Below are 13340 nucleotides of genomic sequence, written 5' to 3'. Positions count from 1 at the left end.
AGTACGTTGTCCATGGCGTTGAGCATGAATGCGTGAGCAGTTTGAAAAGAAAGTGTTGCAAGTCCGACGACGGATCGAGTTGGTTAAGTTTCAAAGGGAAATACTTATTGGAGGTTGGAGTGTCGGTCTGAAGAGGAGCAAGGCTGACTGGCTGACTGCTCTTGTAATTACGTAGTTGGATTTGGATGGGGTATGTCTGTAGGACAATGCTAGGAAGACCACTAATTTAAATTATATTTTGAAAATTATTTGATGTGTGGATTATTATTAAGTGTTGATTAACGTGTTTAATTTTTTATTAATGATATATCATATGGTTTGCTAGTGTCGTATAAAAAATTGGTCTACCTAGTATGAATCTAGGTATATATCGACTACATAAATGGTTTTCTATCATATGACCTTTGAAACCCATTAAGCCTAATGACAACTTAAAAGTCTTCTCATAAATATATTTAAGGGAAATTTAGCGAAAAGTTCATAGTACTGTTTACTTTAACGAAAAATCATATTTTTACACTAAAAAATCAATTTTCATAGTATTCACTTCACACTTTATTTTGTCTTTATCGTTAAAATTCAAAATTTTCAAATCTTTTTTATTTGTTTTCCTTATATTTAAACTGTTTTTTTAGCAATTTTTATTCTATTGTACGTACATATAAGATTTTAATGAACTTAATCTTATATAAAATAAAATTGTACCTACTATTATAGCCGTTACTTTTATTATTTATACGTTATTGATTATTTTTGTTGACATTGCTCTCTGGCCATATGAGATAAGCTTTTGGTGGGCCCGCATATGTTCTTACTTTAAATATTTTTTTTAGTGTTTTGGGACTTTGAGAGAGAAGATTAAATTAAGCAATAAAATCTGAGATCTAGCATGTCGGTGCAACTTTTTTTGGGAAGTTAGCTAAACCCTAGTCAATTCTTCAATAGCATTGCCAATTTTGGCATGAGAGGAGCATCAATTCCTTTTCTCGTTTTCATGTTCTAGGCACACGACACAAAGTGTAGTCTACTAAAATATAATATGCATCAATTTTCCATTACCTAGTAGAAATAAACTATCAATTTTATTAGGGGATTGTTATTAGCACTTCAAAAATCTCGTTCTACACTTCTCACAAATATTTTTTTTTTTTCTAATTATGGAAATCTTGGAGTGCCAAATAAGATTTTTGGAGTGCTAATAACAATTCCCTTTTATTAAGTTAAATCGTGCATACTGTTTTTGTATTTCGTTCGGATTTTCACTTTTCTTGGTGTTTGTTTTTCCTTTGCGTTTTCATTATGTTATCACTTTAATTCAACACGTGATTAAGTTTGGTTTTTTCCTAAAGTTTTTTGGACATCTTCTTATTTGAAAAAACCAACTTGAGAAGAAGACTGACTCATTCCACGATATGCTAACAGCACTATGCATTGACGAAAGCGAAAATTCAAGTTGAGGAGAATTCCAAACTTATGTATCAAGCGAGCCCAACAAACCCACCAGATTATTAGACATTGGGGATTGACTAATATGACGCAACCGACACGTTACCTTTTCTAGGTCAAGGTCGACACATCATTTGGTCATCCAACAAAAAACGACTCGTCGTCTCAGCTGAACCTTCTAAAATCTATGAGGAAAGTTTGACACGATCGATACGACATGCATATGGACGTGCGTGGTGCAGGGGCTTTGTGGCATCAACGTCGTTAGCGGCGACTTTGGGCGTTTGGAGTCTTTGGACAAATAGAATTGGGAACTTGGACGAAATACAATACAATCATCCCTTATGACATTCAACACGTCTTTTCACAATCTCAAGCAATTGTTAAAATCACACACTGGGGATAAGTGTTTACGTGGTTCATCCAACTCAATTTTAATTCCGAGCTACATACGTTGATATTTATAAGAAATTAATTATAATTTGAGTGGTACGTTTACTAGCTCGAGAGCTTAAATAATTGATAGAGTGAAAGTGGGTGGAGAGAGGTTACAATAAGAGGGGGAGTAACCCTTAGAATCAACAAGAGCAATCATAGATAGAGTAGTATATCCAAACAAATCGAAGAACTTAATGGGAAGAAGTTAATGGAATAAAATTATTACTAGGGGTATGAAAAGAGTAGCCCAATGGTTCGTGAAAATCGTATGAACATTTTTGGGGCTTTGAACTTAGAAATTTTTTGGAAGATTGAGATACATTTCGGTTTCATTCTATATCTTTCTTTACTTTTTATATTTTGAAAATAAGACTTGATTCATGTGCTTCGAAGTTGTAGGGCATACAATTACAACTAATTTCATGTTCGATTATCGTTGGACATTCCTTGTCGGTTCTCACATCATCATTTATCAGCATATAAAATTAGGCGCAGTAACAAACATTGGCATGCCAAACTCCACGGTCTCTCCCAAACCCAGCTGGAATTTATCACATTTCTGGCAACAGCTAAAGTTTGCGCTTCTTTGCCCTAAAAGAAAACAACGTATAGTGCACAAACCACTTACAAAAAGGTTCCATGCCCCAGTAAATCACGTTATCCCCTCCATCAATATAATCTCGAAAAATACTATTCACACACCAATTTTGACGTTTTACAGGCTCTTGTTGATTTTTACTCATTAATCTTTTTCAATTCTTTTCAATCCGACAACCAAAAATTAAGAGAGGTATGTGAGAAGTAAAAATAGATGTGTAGATAACACTGAATAGCACTACCCTACAAATTTTTGTGGATGTTGCATTAGAACTTAATTAGAAGCTTCCATGCTAATTACCAAATTAATGGATTTACTTTACTTCTTCTAATCATCTTTCTATGATTTCTAATCAACTTTACTTGGTGCATGAGTCGTGACAAAGGAGAGAATTCAAATGCGTCATGGATTTGCAGCTACAGTCTGCAGAAAGCATCATTTCTATTAATTTAAGAATTTCTTTTCTTAATTACTCTAATTAGCAAAATTTGGATCGCCGGCCGACAAACGGCAACTCATCCGGCAATTGGATGACAAAAACGACATAATTCCCTTAACAATGCTCCATTTTTATGTTCAAAATTTGGATTTCAATGTGCAAAAATTGTTAGCAAAGCGAAAACGGCATCGAACATTACATGGGTTAAGCCTAATGAAAACTCCAAATTAGAGATCCAAGTCTTTGATTATTTTCGGTAATCAACTATGCTTAGCAAAATGAAGGTAAGGTGGACGAGACTTCTTTGGATTTAACGTTAAAATGAATCACAAGATGTGAATATATGATCGTTTTCATAATCAGAAAGGAAGAAATTCGAATTCATGATATCTTTCGACGCACAAAACCATTTAATTAAGAGCTAGTATGCAAACAAGTCGTGAGAGAAACGGTTTTATGCTCATGCCGGCCACACAATTGTAACCATGAGGCCCACTCTATAGAATACTGATCGATATTTGCACGACATTCTGCATTGCGACATTAAATTAAGGATTTGTGTTTGATTTTGATTTTGATATTGATTTTATCTCTTGTTGACAATTCTCAGTATATTAATTTGATTTAATTTGTACTTGGTGGTTGAAAGAACAAACCCTACTATAGGGTCTACTGTAGGGTTTGTTTGGAAGTACTTTTAAAAATGATTGAAAGTGTTTTTTGCAAAAATGTTTTTGAAATCAACCTTTAGTAAAAATTCAAGTGGATCCTGAAAAAGTAATTGAAGTGTTTCCTATAATCGTACATAGCTAGTGTTTTTTTCATAAAAAAAACACACTTTTGAAACTAAAATCAATTTCACTAAAACACTTTGTCATTTTAAAATCATTTCTAAACGAGCCCATAAATTGTGATCGACTTGACAAGGATATCTCCTCGTTTTGTATCGAGTAGCCTATTATTCGCTTTTATTGAATAATGTAACATCTCATATCGTCCAGGGGAGTGATCCTTATATGTATATTCTCATCTCTACCTAGCACGAGGCATTTTGGGAGCTCACTGGCTTCGGGTTCCATCGGAACTCTGAAGTTAAGCGAGTAGAGCGCGAGAGCAATCCCATGATGGGTGACCCACTGTGAAGTTGCTCGTGAGTTCCCAAAAACAAAACCGTGAGGGAATGGTAAGCCCAAAGCGAACAATATCGTGCTACGGTGGTGGAGCGGGCTCGGGTAATGATCCGCCCCGGGCCGAGATGTGACAATTTGGTACCAGAGCCTAACCCTGGCCGTGGTGTGCTGACGAGGACGTCGGGCTCCTAAGGGGGGTGGATTGTAACATCCCACATCGCTCAGGGGAGTGATCCTTATATGTATATTCTCATCTCTACCTAGCATGAAGCCTTTTGGGAACTCACTGGCTTCGGGTTCCATCGGAACTCCGAAGTTAAGCGAGTAGCGCGTGAAAGCAATCCCATGATGGGTAACCCACTGGAAAGTTGCTCGTGAGTTTCCAAAAACAAAACCGTGAGGGAATGGTAAGCCCAAAGCAGACAATATCGTGCTACGGTGGTGGAGCGGGCCCGGGTAGTGATCCGCCTCGGGCCGGGATGTGACAAATGAACTTTATGCTGTTTCGCATTAAAAAAAAATTGATTTAAATTAATGGCTTCAATATCTTAAGACCAAACCCAACTTTGGGCTAAATGCTATTTTTTAGGTTTTATTCCACCCCCCCAACCCAACCCAACCCAACCCATGCTAAATGTGTGGACTAAAAGCTAAAAGCCAAACAAAAGTCAAATTCCCCCCCGGATTTAGCCTAGAAAATGGTGTGGGCACCACCAATGGGACCCCACCCACATGAGCCTGTATTCCAGGATTTATTGAATCCAATGGCTGAGATCGAATATAATCAAATCTAACGGTAAAAAAAATATCTAACGGTCCAAATTTAAATCTAACGGCCAAAATAATTAAAAAAAATTATTTAACTTAAAATTCACCCAAAATTAGTGATTTTTCAATATTTATCGGAATTTAAATATTTTAAGGTTAAAATGTTCATAAAATTAAATTATTATAGTGTACATATATATATATATTATTATTTTTTTTAAATTACTTTAAAAGAAAAATTAGCCTAAATTTATTCTTTAGTAATCTCATGCTAAAAAATTTAGGCTAGAAGGGTTGGAGCAGAAAATCTGTTTTTGGGCTAAAACCTAAATTTGCTGGGCTAAAAATTTTAGGTTTTAGCTTAAGGGTTGGAAATTGTCTAAAGACGCGAAGTACCTTGGTAATTAATTTAGTGTAATTTGTTTCTTTTTCATCTTTATGTTTGATTAAAAAAAAAAAAAAAAAGCTATGAAAGTTATCAACCCTCGAATAGTATCGTTTCTTTGACCGTATTGCTGGATGTTATTAATGACATACGTAACATGCAATGTATAAATATTTTAGATCCTATCAATAAGTAGGTTTAAAAAATGCGATAAATTTTAGTGGGGTTATCTGATCAAGTCATTTGTAAGTCACTTCACACAAAAACTTTAAACTCATTGGCATTTTAATCATAGCAACTCTATGATGGTCCCGCTTAGTATAACCCATGTTTTCTAAACATGCAACATTACCGAAGTTTTCTCTCCTATAACCCATATTAGCCTCCAATAAAACTCTTTCATTTGTGTCTCTATCATCCCAAATGTAAGATCATTTTGAGTTACTCACGACAATGCACGATCTCTTTTTATAGGCGAACAATGCTTCATTTTTGTTAACATGTACAAAAAGAGATACTTGACTCTTCTGAAGTACTTAGCATGTACAAAATAGAAACGATTTGCATGTTGAAACATAATCATTATTATGTCCTCAAATTTTTAATTAAGTTTGTTAATGCCCAAGTAATTATCTTAATCAACCAAATAACAACTAAATTTAACCACACCAATTACCCAAACGCCATTAGCACACTAGTGTACATAACCACAATCCTCCCATTTTAAACCTAGGAGCCTCATTTCTAAACATAGCTCCAAAATTATCCCCCAACTCAACCCTTAACCTCAAAGGTCAAACCCTCCCTCTCCAATTCTCTCTCTAAAAACCCAACACAATTTTGTGTTTTGACTTGAAAAAAATCATTAGGGTGTATTCAATTGAGATTTTGAGAGATTTTAATAGATTTATGAATTCATGAATTTTGATGAAGTTGAATTGATTTTTAGATACTTCATGTAAAAACTTGATTCAATTCCCTTGAATTTTCAGTGGGAGATGTGAGATTTATGAATGTTTAAAAGTACACTACGAAATCTCTCAAATTATTTAATTATTTAAAATAAATTTCTAATTGAATATACCTGAAATATAATAATTAAAATAAATTTCTAATTGAATACACCTGAAATATAGTAAATTTTTTTATAAACCTAATTGAATAAACCCGAATTTTTATGGATTTTAATAACCTATATTAGTGAATACAAGTTGAATTTCAGGAAGCTATTTTAAATCCTAATTGAATACAACACATGTCAACCGCAAGAGAGATTTCCGGAGACGCCTGAGAAGCTGCAATCAAGTATGGTACAATCAGGAGACACTCGAAAAGCTGCAATCACACATGGCAGCTGTAAGAGAGATTTCTGGTTTGTTGCTGTTCTTCGGGTCCGATGACGTTAGTTCCGGCTAGGCTTCGTAGATCACATATATCATCCAAACTGTGGAGCATTAATCGATGTGATTTTCCCCTTTCGCCACCAACAACAGTTCAAACGTAGATGGGCAGCGGCGATGGGACGAAGATGATGAGCGGGACGACAGCGGCGAGAGTGTGGGAGCTACCACAACCCAAAAATGGGTTTCCGGGATTCGATTTCTGAGTTTTGTCACTGAAGTTTGGGTTTTGCTGTGACTGTGCAAGCGTTTGGTTCTTGGGTTTCTGCAGATTCACGGTGGAGGTTGTGAGGGTTTCACGGTGGTGAGATGAACAAATGAGACAGAAACAACATGACTTTTCGTATTGATTCCCACAGACGGCGCTAAATGTTGATTGGACAAAATCAATGAGGACTTTGGTACGACAGAAAGTGTCAAGTTTGTGACATTCGCTGGATTACTCCGGTCACCAGTGTGGATAAATATGTAAAGATATAGAGACAGGGAAGCAAACACAAGATGTACGTAGTTCATCCAGATTGACTACGTCAACGGGGTAGAGGAGTTCTCATTAATTGTGAAGGGTTTACACAAATATATAGGTTCAAGCTCTCCTTTAATGATTTCTAGTGAATAGTTTAGTACAAATGACATTAAGGATTATTGTGGGAGAATGATCCCTTTTTATAGAAGAGAGTTTCTAGATTTGTTTTGACATTGACATGTGTTATGCTGTGATTGGCCTCTGATATCGACACGTGTCGCATTGTGATTGGCCTTTTGGCGCATTGTGATTGGCCTTTTGGTTGGAGGAAAAACTCTTGTGGGTCCTTCACGGTATATTGTTGAACGGTGCGCAACAATTTCGAGATTGGTCAAGTATGGTACAAACAACCGTTAGATTTATTAAAAAAATTAAAATCTCTTAGAATTTCAATTAAATACACTCTCATAAAATTAAGAAATTAAATTAAAATCTTAATTAACAAATTAATTCGTTATTAACTTGTTAATTAGTTATTAATATGTTAATTTAGTTATTAATTTGTTAATTAGTTTTTAGTGATTAGTTTATTATTTTCCGGGAAAACGAAATTAGATCCGACTGATCGACCAATCAACGACGTCCTCACAAACTCGGAAGGAAAGCTTTTGCACAACAAAAAAAACCCAATTTTTTTTTTCTCTCTTCTTCCCTCCCTCTCTCTCTACTCTCTCTCTCTCTCTCTCTCTCTCTCTCGATCCATGCTTCCCGACCCAGAAACCCTTGGTTGAAATCTGAAATTAATTAATCCAAAAAGGGGGTAAAGGAAGGAAAGATTGCCCATTTTACGATTTCATCGAATCTCCAATGCGGTCTTCGCGAAGACCCAGAAGAAAGAGTAAAGATTTGAGCAGAAGAAGAGGCAGATCTGAGTTGGGCAGCGTCGAATCTCATTGTGGGTGGCGATTTGGAACTGGGTTTGGTGGGTTTGGATCTAATGGTGAGGTGGGCATGGGCATTGACGGCATTGAGTGGCGGTGGTTCGGGCGGTGCTATTGAGTTGCAGAAGAATACGAAGGAGGGGCTGCATAGACGACGATGCAGCTTCACTTCTCGCCTAGTATGAGAAGCATAACGATCTCGAGCAGCAATGGGTTTATTGACTTGATGAAGATCAAGGTCGGAGCTCGCCACATCTCTTATCGAACGGTTTTCCACACCATTCTAATCCTCGCTTTCTTATTGCCCTTCGTCTTCATTCTCACTGCTGTTGTTACTCTTGAAGGTGTCAACAAGTGCTCCTCATTTGGTACTCTTTTTATTTTATTTTTAATTTGATTTACCTTTTTATTTGTTTTGCCAATTTCCCAGTTGATATCGCAATCTCAATTGATTTTTTTTTTTCTGGTTTTGTTTGTGATTAATTGCTATGATAGTTATTGGTGGATCTTGACTTGCCCATTTGATTGTTATTGTCAATGCTGGCTTGATTGTATCAAACCGATTGAATGGTTGTGGTAACTGGTTCCGTTTTGATTCGCATCGAAATCTAAATCAAATCAAATCAAATTTTGATTGATGGGTCTCCACCTATCGATTCCGTTTGGAAATCTGTTAGTATTGGAATTCAATGCCATTGGGTTGGCTTGTTTATGTAGTTCTGTACTATATCATATATTTTTGTTCAAATTGTTCATTGGTTTCATTGTGTTGATTGGTTGAATATGCATTAAGATTTCAGATGTCGTATGACTATTGTCAAATCAATTATTGGTTTATGGATATCCATTGTTCCATCTAAGCTAACTATTTGTTTAATCTAAAAATTCGAATTTGATAAGTAAGAAGATTTACCGCTTAGGTTAGCAGATCAAATGCACAGAAATGATTCTATGCTTACTGTTCTATTTAATGTGTTCAAGGATTTAGGAATAGGCTAGGTGAACTCTGGTAGTTCAACCTTTATTTTGAAATGTAGGCGTAACACCAGTTCTCTAATTTTATCCCTATCAATCTATATAGTAACTTTGTGTTTGCTTTCTATGCGTGCTTATATTATCGACACGTTTCTTTGGTCATGCACCCATGCTTTTCTCTAACACTTTGATATTGGATTTGTGACTATTGTTGCTTCACTCTTGTGCTTCAGACTGTTTAGGTAGGCGCTTGGGACCAAGGCTTCTGGGTAGGGTTGATGATTCAGGGGTAAATAACTTTTCTCTCCAGTTGCTATAATTATTTTTTTTCCCTGAGGTTACATCAACCAACATTGTATTTAAGTTTTGATTTTGGTCAGCAAGTTTAATGTATGATTATCTGAGCTGGATCTTTGTGGTTGTGGTGATGGCACACCAGAGACTGGTTAGAGACTTTTACAAGGTTCTAAACCAAGTGAACACTGAAGAAATCCCAGCTGGTCTAAAGCTTCCAGATTCATTTAATCAACTTGTTTCCGAAATGAAGAACAGCCAGTATGATGCAAGGACCTTTGCTTTCATGTTAAGAGCAATGGTAAGTTATGACTTATAAAAAATTAATATAAAAAAAGGTGCTCTGGGTCATGTTTCATGTTGTGCTTATATTTTGGAGAAAACCCTTGGTAACTGTTAGCACCTTAAAAATAATGTTATTTTTTTGTGTAGATGGAGAATTTTGAAAGGGAAATCAGAGAATCTAAGTTTTCAGAATTGATGAACAAACACTTTGCAGCAAGTTCTGTACCCAAGGGCATTTACTGTCTGTCTATGCGTTTGACTGATGAATATTCATCCAATGCTCATGCACGTAAACAATTGCCTCCTCCAGAGTTACTGCCATTGCTCTCTGACAACTCTTATCACCACTTTATTCTATCCACTGATAACATTCTAGCTGCTTCAGTTGTTGTTGCTTCTGCTGTCCAGTCATCTCGACAACCTGAAAAGATAGTCTTCCATGTCATTACTGACAAGAAAACCTACGCTGGTATGCACTCATGGTTTGCACTCAACCCTGTCTTCCCTGCTATTGTTGAAGTGAAAGGTGTGCATCAGTTTGATTGGTTAACAAGAGAAAATGTTCCAGTCCTTGAAGCCGTAGAAAACCAAAATGGGATCAGGAATTATTACCATGGGAATCATATTGCAGGGGCCAATCTTAGTGCTACAACTCCGCGGACATTTGCATCAAAATTGCAGGCTAGAAGTCCGAAATACATATCCTTACTCAACCATCTCCGGATATATATTCCTGAGGTAACTCTCTTCTTTAGGTTGGAAATGTTCAGTCGATGGTACTCTTGCAATTCTTTTATCTTTTTGGAAATGGTTTTCTATATTTATATGATTTTCTTTTACTGTATTATTTCGAAGTGTGTTTCCTGATCATCTGTATATTGTGACAGCTATTTCCCAACCTTGACAAGGTGGTTTTCCTGGACGATGATGTTGTGATTCAGCAAGATTTATCACCACTTTGGGAACTTGACCTTGGAGGAAAGGTCAATGGAGCTGTCGAAACTTGTAAAGGTGAAGACGATTGGGTGATGTCCAAGCGATTCAGGAACTACTTCAATTTTTCTCATCCCCTCGTATCAAAGAATTTGGACCCTGAAGAATGTGCATGGGCTTATGGGATGAATATTTTTGATCTCAGTGCCTGGAGAAAAACAAATATTAGAGAGACTTACCATTCCTGGCTAAAAGAGGTATAATCGAACCAATAGAGCTTCCCTTACTTAGGGTTCTGTTCATCTTTTTTATTCTGGTAGAATGATAAATCTGGTAAACTTGGCTCTGTCAGCAAGGTTCTACTTCTGATGTAGAATACATCTGCAACGCTGGTTATTTTTATTGGTTTCATTTTCTTCGAAATCATCTTCAATTGCATTTTACTTTTTCTTGGAAGTCAGTTCTTAGCACGTAACTTGTGCATTGTTTTAATTTACTTTAATTGCTTTTCCTTTGCAGAATCTGAAGTCAAATCTAACAATGTGGAGGCTTGGGACCCTACCACCCGCTTTAATTGCATTTAGAGGTCATGTTCACGCAATTGACCCAAGGTGGCACATGCTTGGGTTGGGTTATCAAAATAACACCAATATCGAGTCTGTGTCAAGGGCTGCAGTGATACACTATAATGGTCAGTCAAAACCATGGTTGCAGATTGGCTTTGAGCATCTTCGGCCGTTTTGGACCAAGTATGTCAACTACTCGAATGACTTTGTAAGGAGCTGCCACATCTTGGACTCATAGCGATCGTCTAGAGGAGCTCAAACGGGAGACAGGACACAAGGCAACGCGATTATATGGTATTCATGAAGTTTTTTTGCAGCTCGAATTTTTTCGAGATCTATTTGAGAAGACAAGCAGAGAATTCACCATGGGGGTGGAACTTCCCAGTTCCGAAATCCATTTCATCCCCTGAAATTCTGCAGACAACAACCAGCATCATCATTATCACAGCATGAGATTCATTCTTTCATTCTGTAACATAGCAATCTGTCCTCATTTTTTGGTTCGGAGAAAGGATAATATTATTGGTCTTCGTGGCGGGGGTTATGCTTGATTTCTTAGCACAGATATCAGAATAAAGTGAAATTCAGATGACAAGGTGGCGTATGTCAATAGCATCATACTGGTTGGTGTAGGGAAGGGAAAGGCTAGGACAGGCCTTTTGTGAGGCTCTCCCATTAGCCCAGATATGTTCTTCTTTTCGCTTCATTTTTTTTCGTTCCGAAAAATCTTTTGTCGTCTTCATTTTTGTTAGTACCCATATCTTCCCCTCTTTTCATTTGATATCATGATGTTGAACTTTAGGAGTAGGACATGGGGATTGCTCTGTTACAGGTCCCATTGAATTGGGGAGCTGTTTTTAGGTATATCGATATCAGTATTTGTTTATGTACTGTTCACCAGAGACATTTAAAATGTGCACATAAATTCTTTTTCCCGGATTCTATTGTTCGTGTTTATGACGTTTCTAATTTCTTGCTTTACAAGTTTTCTCTTATGTCATCTGGAAGATTGATCGATGAGTATAAAACCCTAGGAGGGTTGGTTCAACTCCGGCAATCGTCAAAAACGTGTACATTTTCCACAGGTCATATTAATTTATTTAAATGTAGACGCCGGACGGCTGTTGGCCGGCGTTTTCTTGTACTGCCACAGAAACGATGTGTTTCGTTGTGTTGTGTTTGGCGGATGAGGATCCTCATGACCAAGGGATGTGGGCCGTTGGATGAAAATTCAACGGTTATAATTATTATAACTTTAAAGGGACCCTCTGTTTGTAGCCGTTGGATTTTCATCCAATGGCCCACATCCCTTGATCATGAGGATCCTCATCCTTAGATTAGGGGAGGATCCTGGTCCGTGTTTGGCGTGGCACTCGTGGAATGCATCAAATCTTAATCCCATGATTAAGAGAATCTTTAAAATCGTTTTGTATTTTCTAATTAAAGATTCGTACAAGTTGAATGTTCTAAGTTGATGATGACAAGAAACCCATTATCTTGTGCACTTGTAGATTAATTATTATATTTTTTAATGCGTGTTTATTATTTGTAAATTACTTGATATTTTATTTTTCGTGTTTTTTATAATTTTTTAGTCTCACTATTTGCCTATAGTATACTATAAAAAAAAATAAAAATAAATACAACTTAAATTTTTTTAATTTATACAATAATACATATTTGATATACAATATATACATATACACTTGGCTATTGTATTTTATAGTAAGTTTTTTTTGTTAGTTTAAAAAATTAAAATCATCAAAATAATATTTTTCTTAATGTGTTGAAACGGGTTACTCGCTTATCACCCTCTTGTAAACATGTTAAAGGCCCGTTATTAACAGGTTCTTATCATTTAACTCGATAATGACCCGATTAGTTATCTGTCGACCCAAAATTCTTTATTTTCGTGTCGTTTACGTGTCGTGTTAACGACCTGTGTAAGAAATTGTCAGGTCTACTTTTAATACTATGCTTGATAGGATTTTTTTTTGTTCCCATTATTATTATTATTATTTTTTTTTTTTTTAGTACATCGATATTTTTACATTAAAGGGAAGGGAAGTTCGGTTAAGCCGTACAATAAGCAACCTAATTTTATTCCCATTATTTACTGTTTAATTAAGACAAAAATGCATTCGAACACATCATTAAATGGTGAATAAATTATAGTCTGACACATCATTAAATGATGAATAAATTAGACGGATAAATTTAATGCAATTTAACGTCATCATATGTTAACAACTTCCATTTTCCAAATCCACTCTTCA

At 36.1% G+C, this 13340-nt stretch overlaps 1 protein-coding gene across 2 annotated transcripts; it reads left to right on the top strand.

Annotated features, from left to right (window-relative positions):
- Nucleotides 1-7723: 7723 nt before the first annotated feature.
- Nucleotides 7724-12006, top strand: LOC137739640 (probable galacturonosyltransferase 14). Of its 2 annotated transcripts, none has more exons than XM_068479284.1 (6): nt 7724-8355; nt 9220-9275; nt 9426-9581; nt 9713-10303; nt 10453-10755; nt 11018-12006. In XM_068479284.1, the coding sequence occupies exons 1-6, from the start codon at nt 8169-8171 to the stop codon at nt 11300-11302; spliced, it is 1578 nt and encodes a 525-aa protein (XP_068335385.1). In that variant the 5' UTR covers nt 7724-8168; the 3' UTR covers nt 11303-12006. The 2 variants fall into 2 exon arrangements, with proteins under 2 accessions (XP_068335385.1, XP_068335384.1); XM_068479283.1 differs by having other exon boundaries at nt 7725-8379.
- The last annotated feature ends 1334 nt before the right edge of the window (nt 12007-13340 follow it).

The sequence above is a fragment of the Pyrus communis genome, chromosome 7, assembly GCF_963583255.1.
Source record: "Pyrus communis chromosome 7, drPyrComm1.1, whole genome shotgun sequence".
NCBI classification, from domain to species: Eukaryota; Viridiplantae; Streptophyta; class Magnoliopsida; order Rosales; family Rosaceae; genus Pyrus; species Pyrus communis.
This window is presented reverse-complemented; position numbering and strand designations above follow the sequence as displayed.

What these genes read in the sequence shown, in the direction of transcription:
- LOC137739640 (XM_068479283.1), top strand. Translation starts at nt 8,169, where the DNA reads ATGCAGCTTCACTTCTCGCCTAGTATGAGAAGCATAACGATCTCGAGC. An exon ending in GTAGGGTTGATGATTCAGGG is followed by an intron (nt 9,276 to 9,425) that starts GTAAATAACTTT and finishes ATGGCACACCAG; the next exon opens with AGACTGGTTAGAGACTTTTA. An exon ending in ACCATTCCTGGCTAAAAGAG is followed by an intron (nt 10,756 to 11,017) that starts GTATAATCGAAC and finishes TTTCCTTTGCAG; the next exon opens with AATCTGAAGTCAAATCTAAC.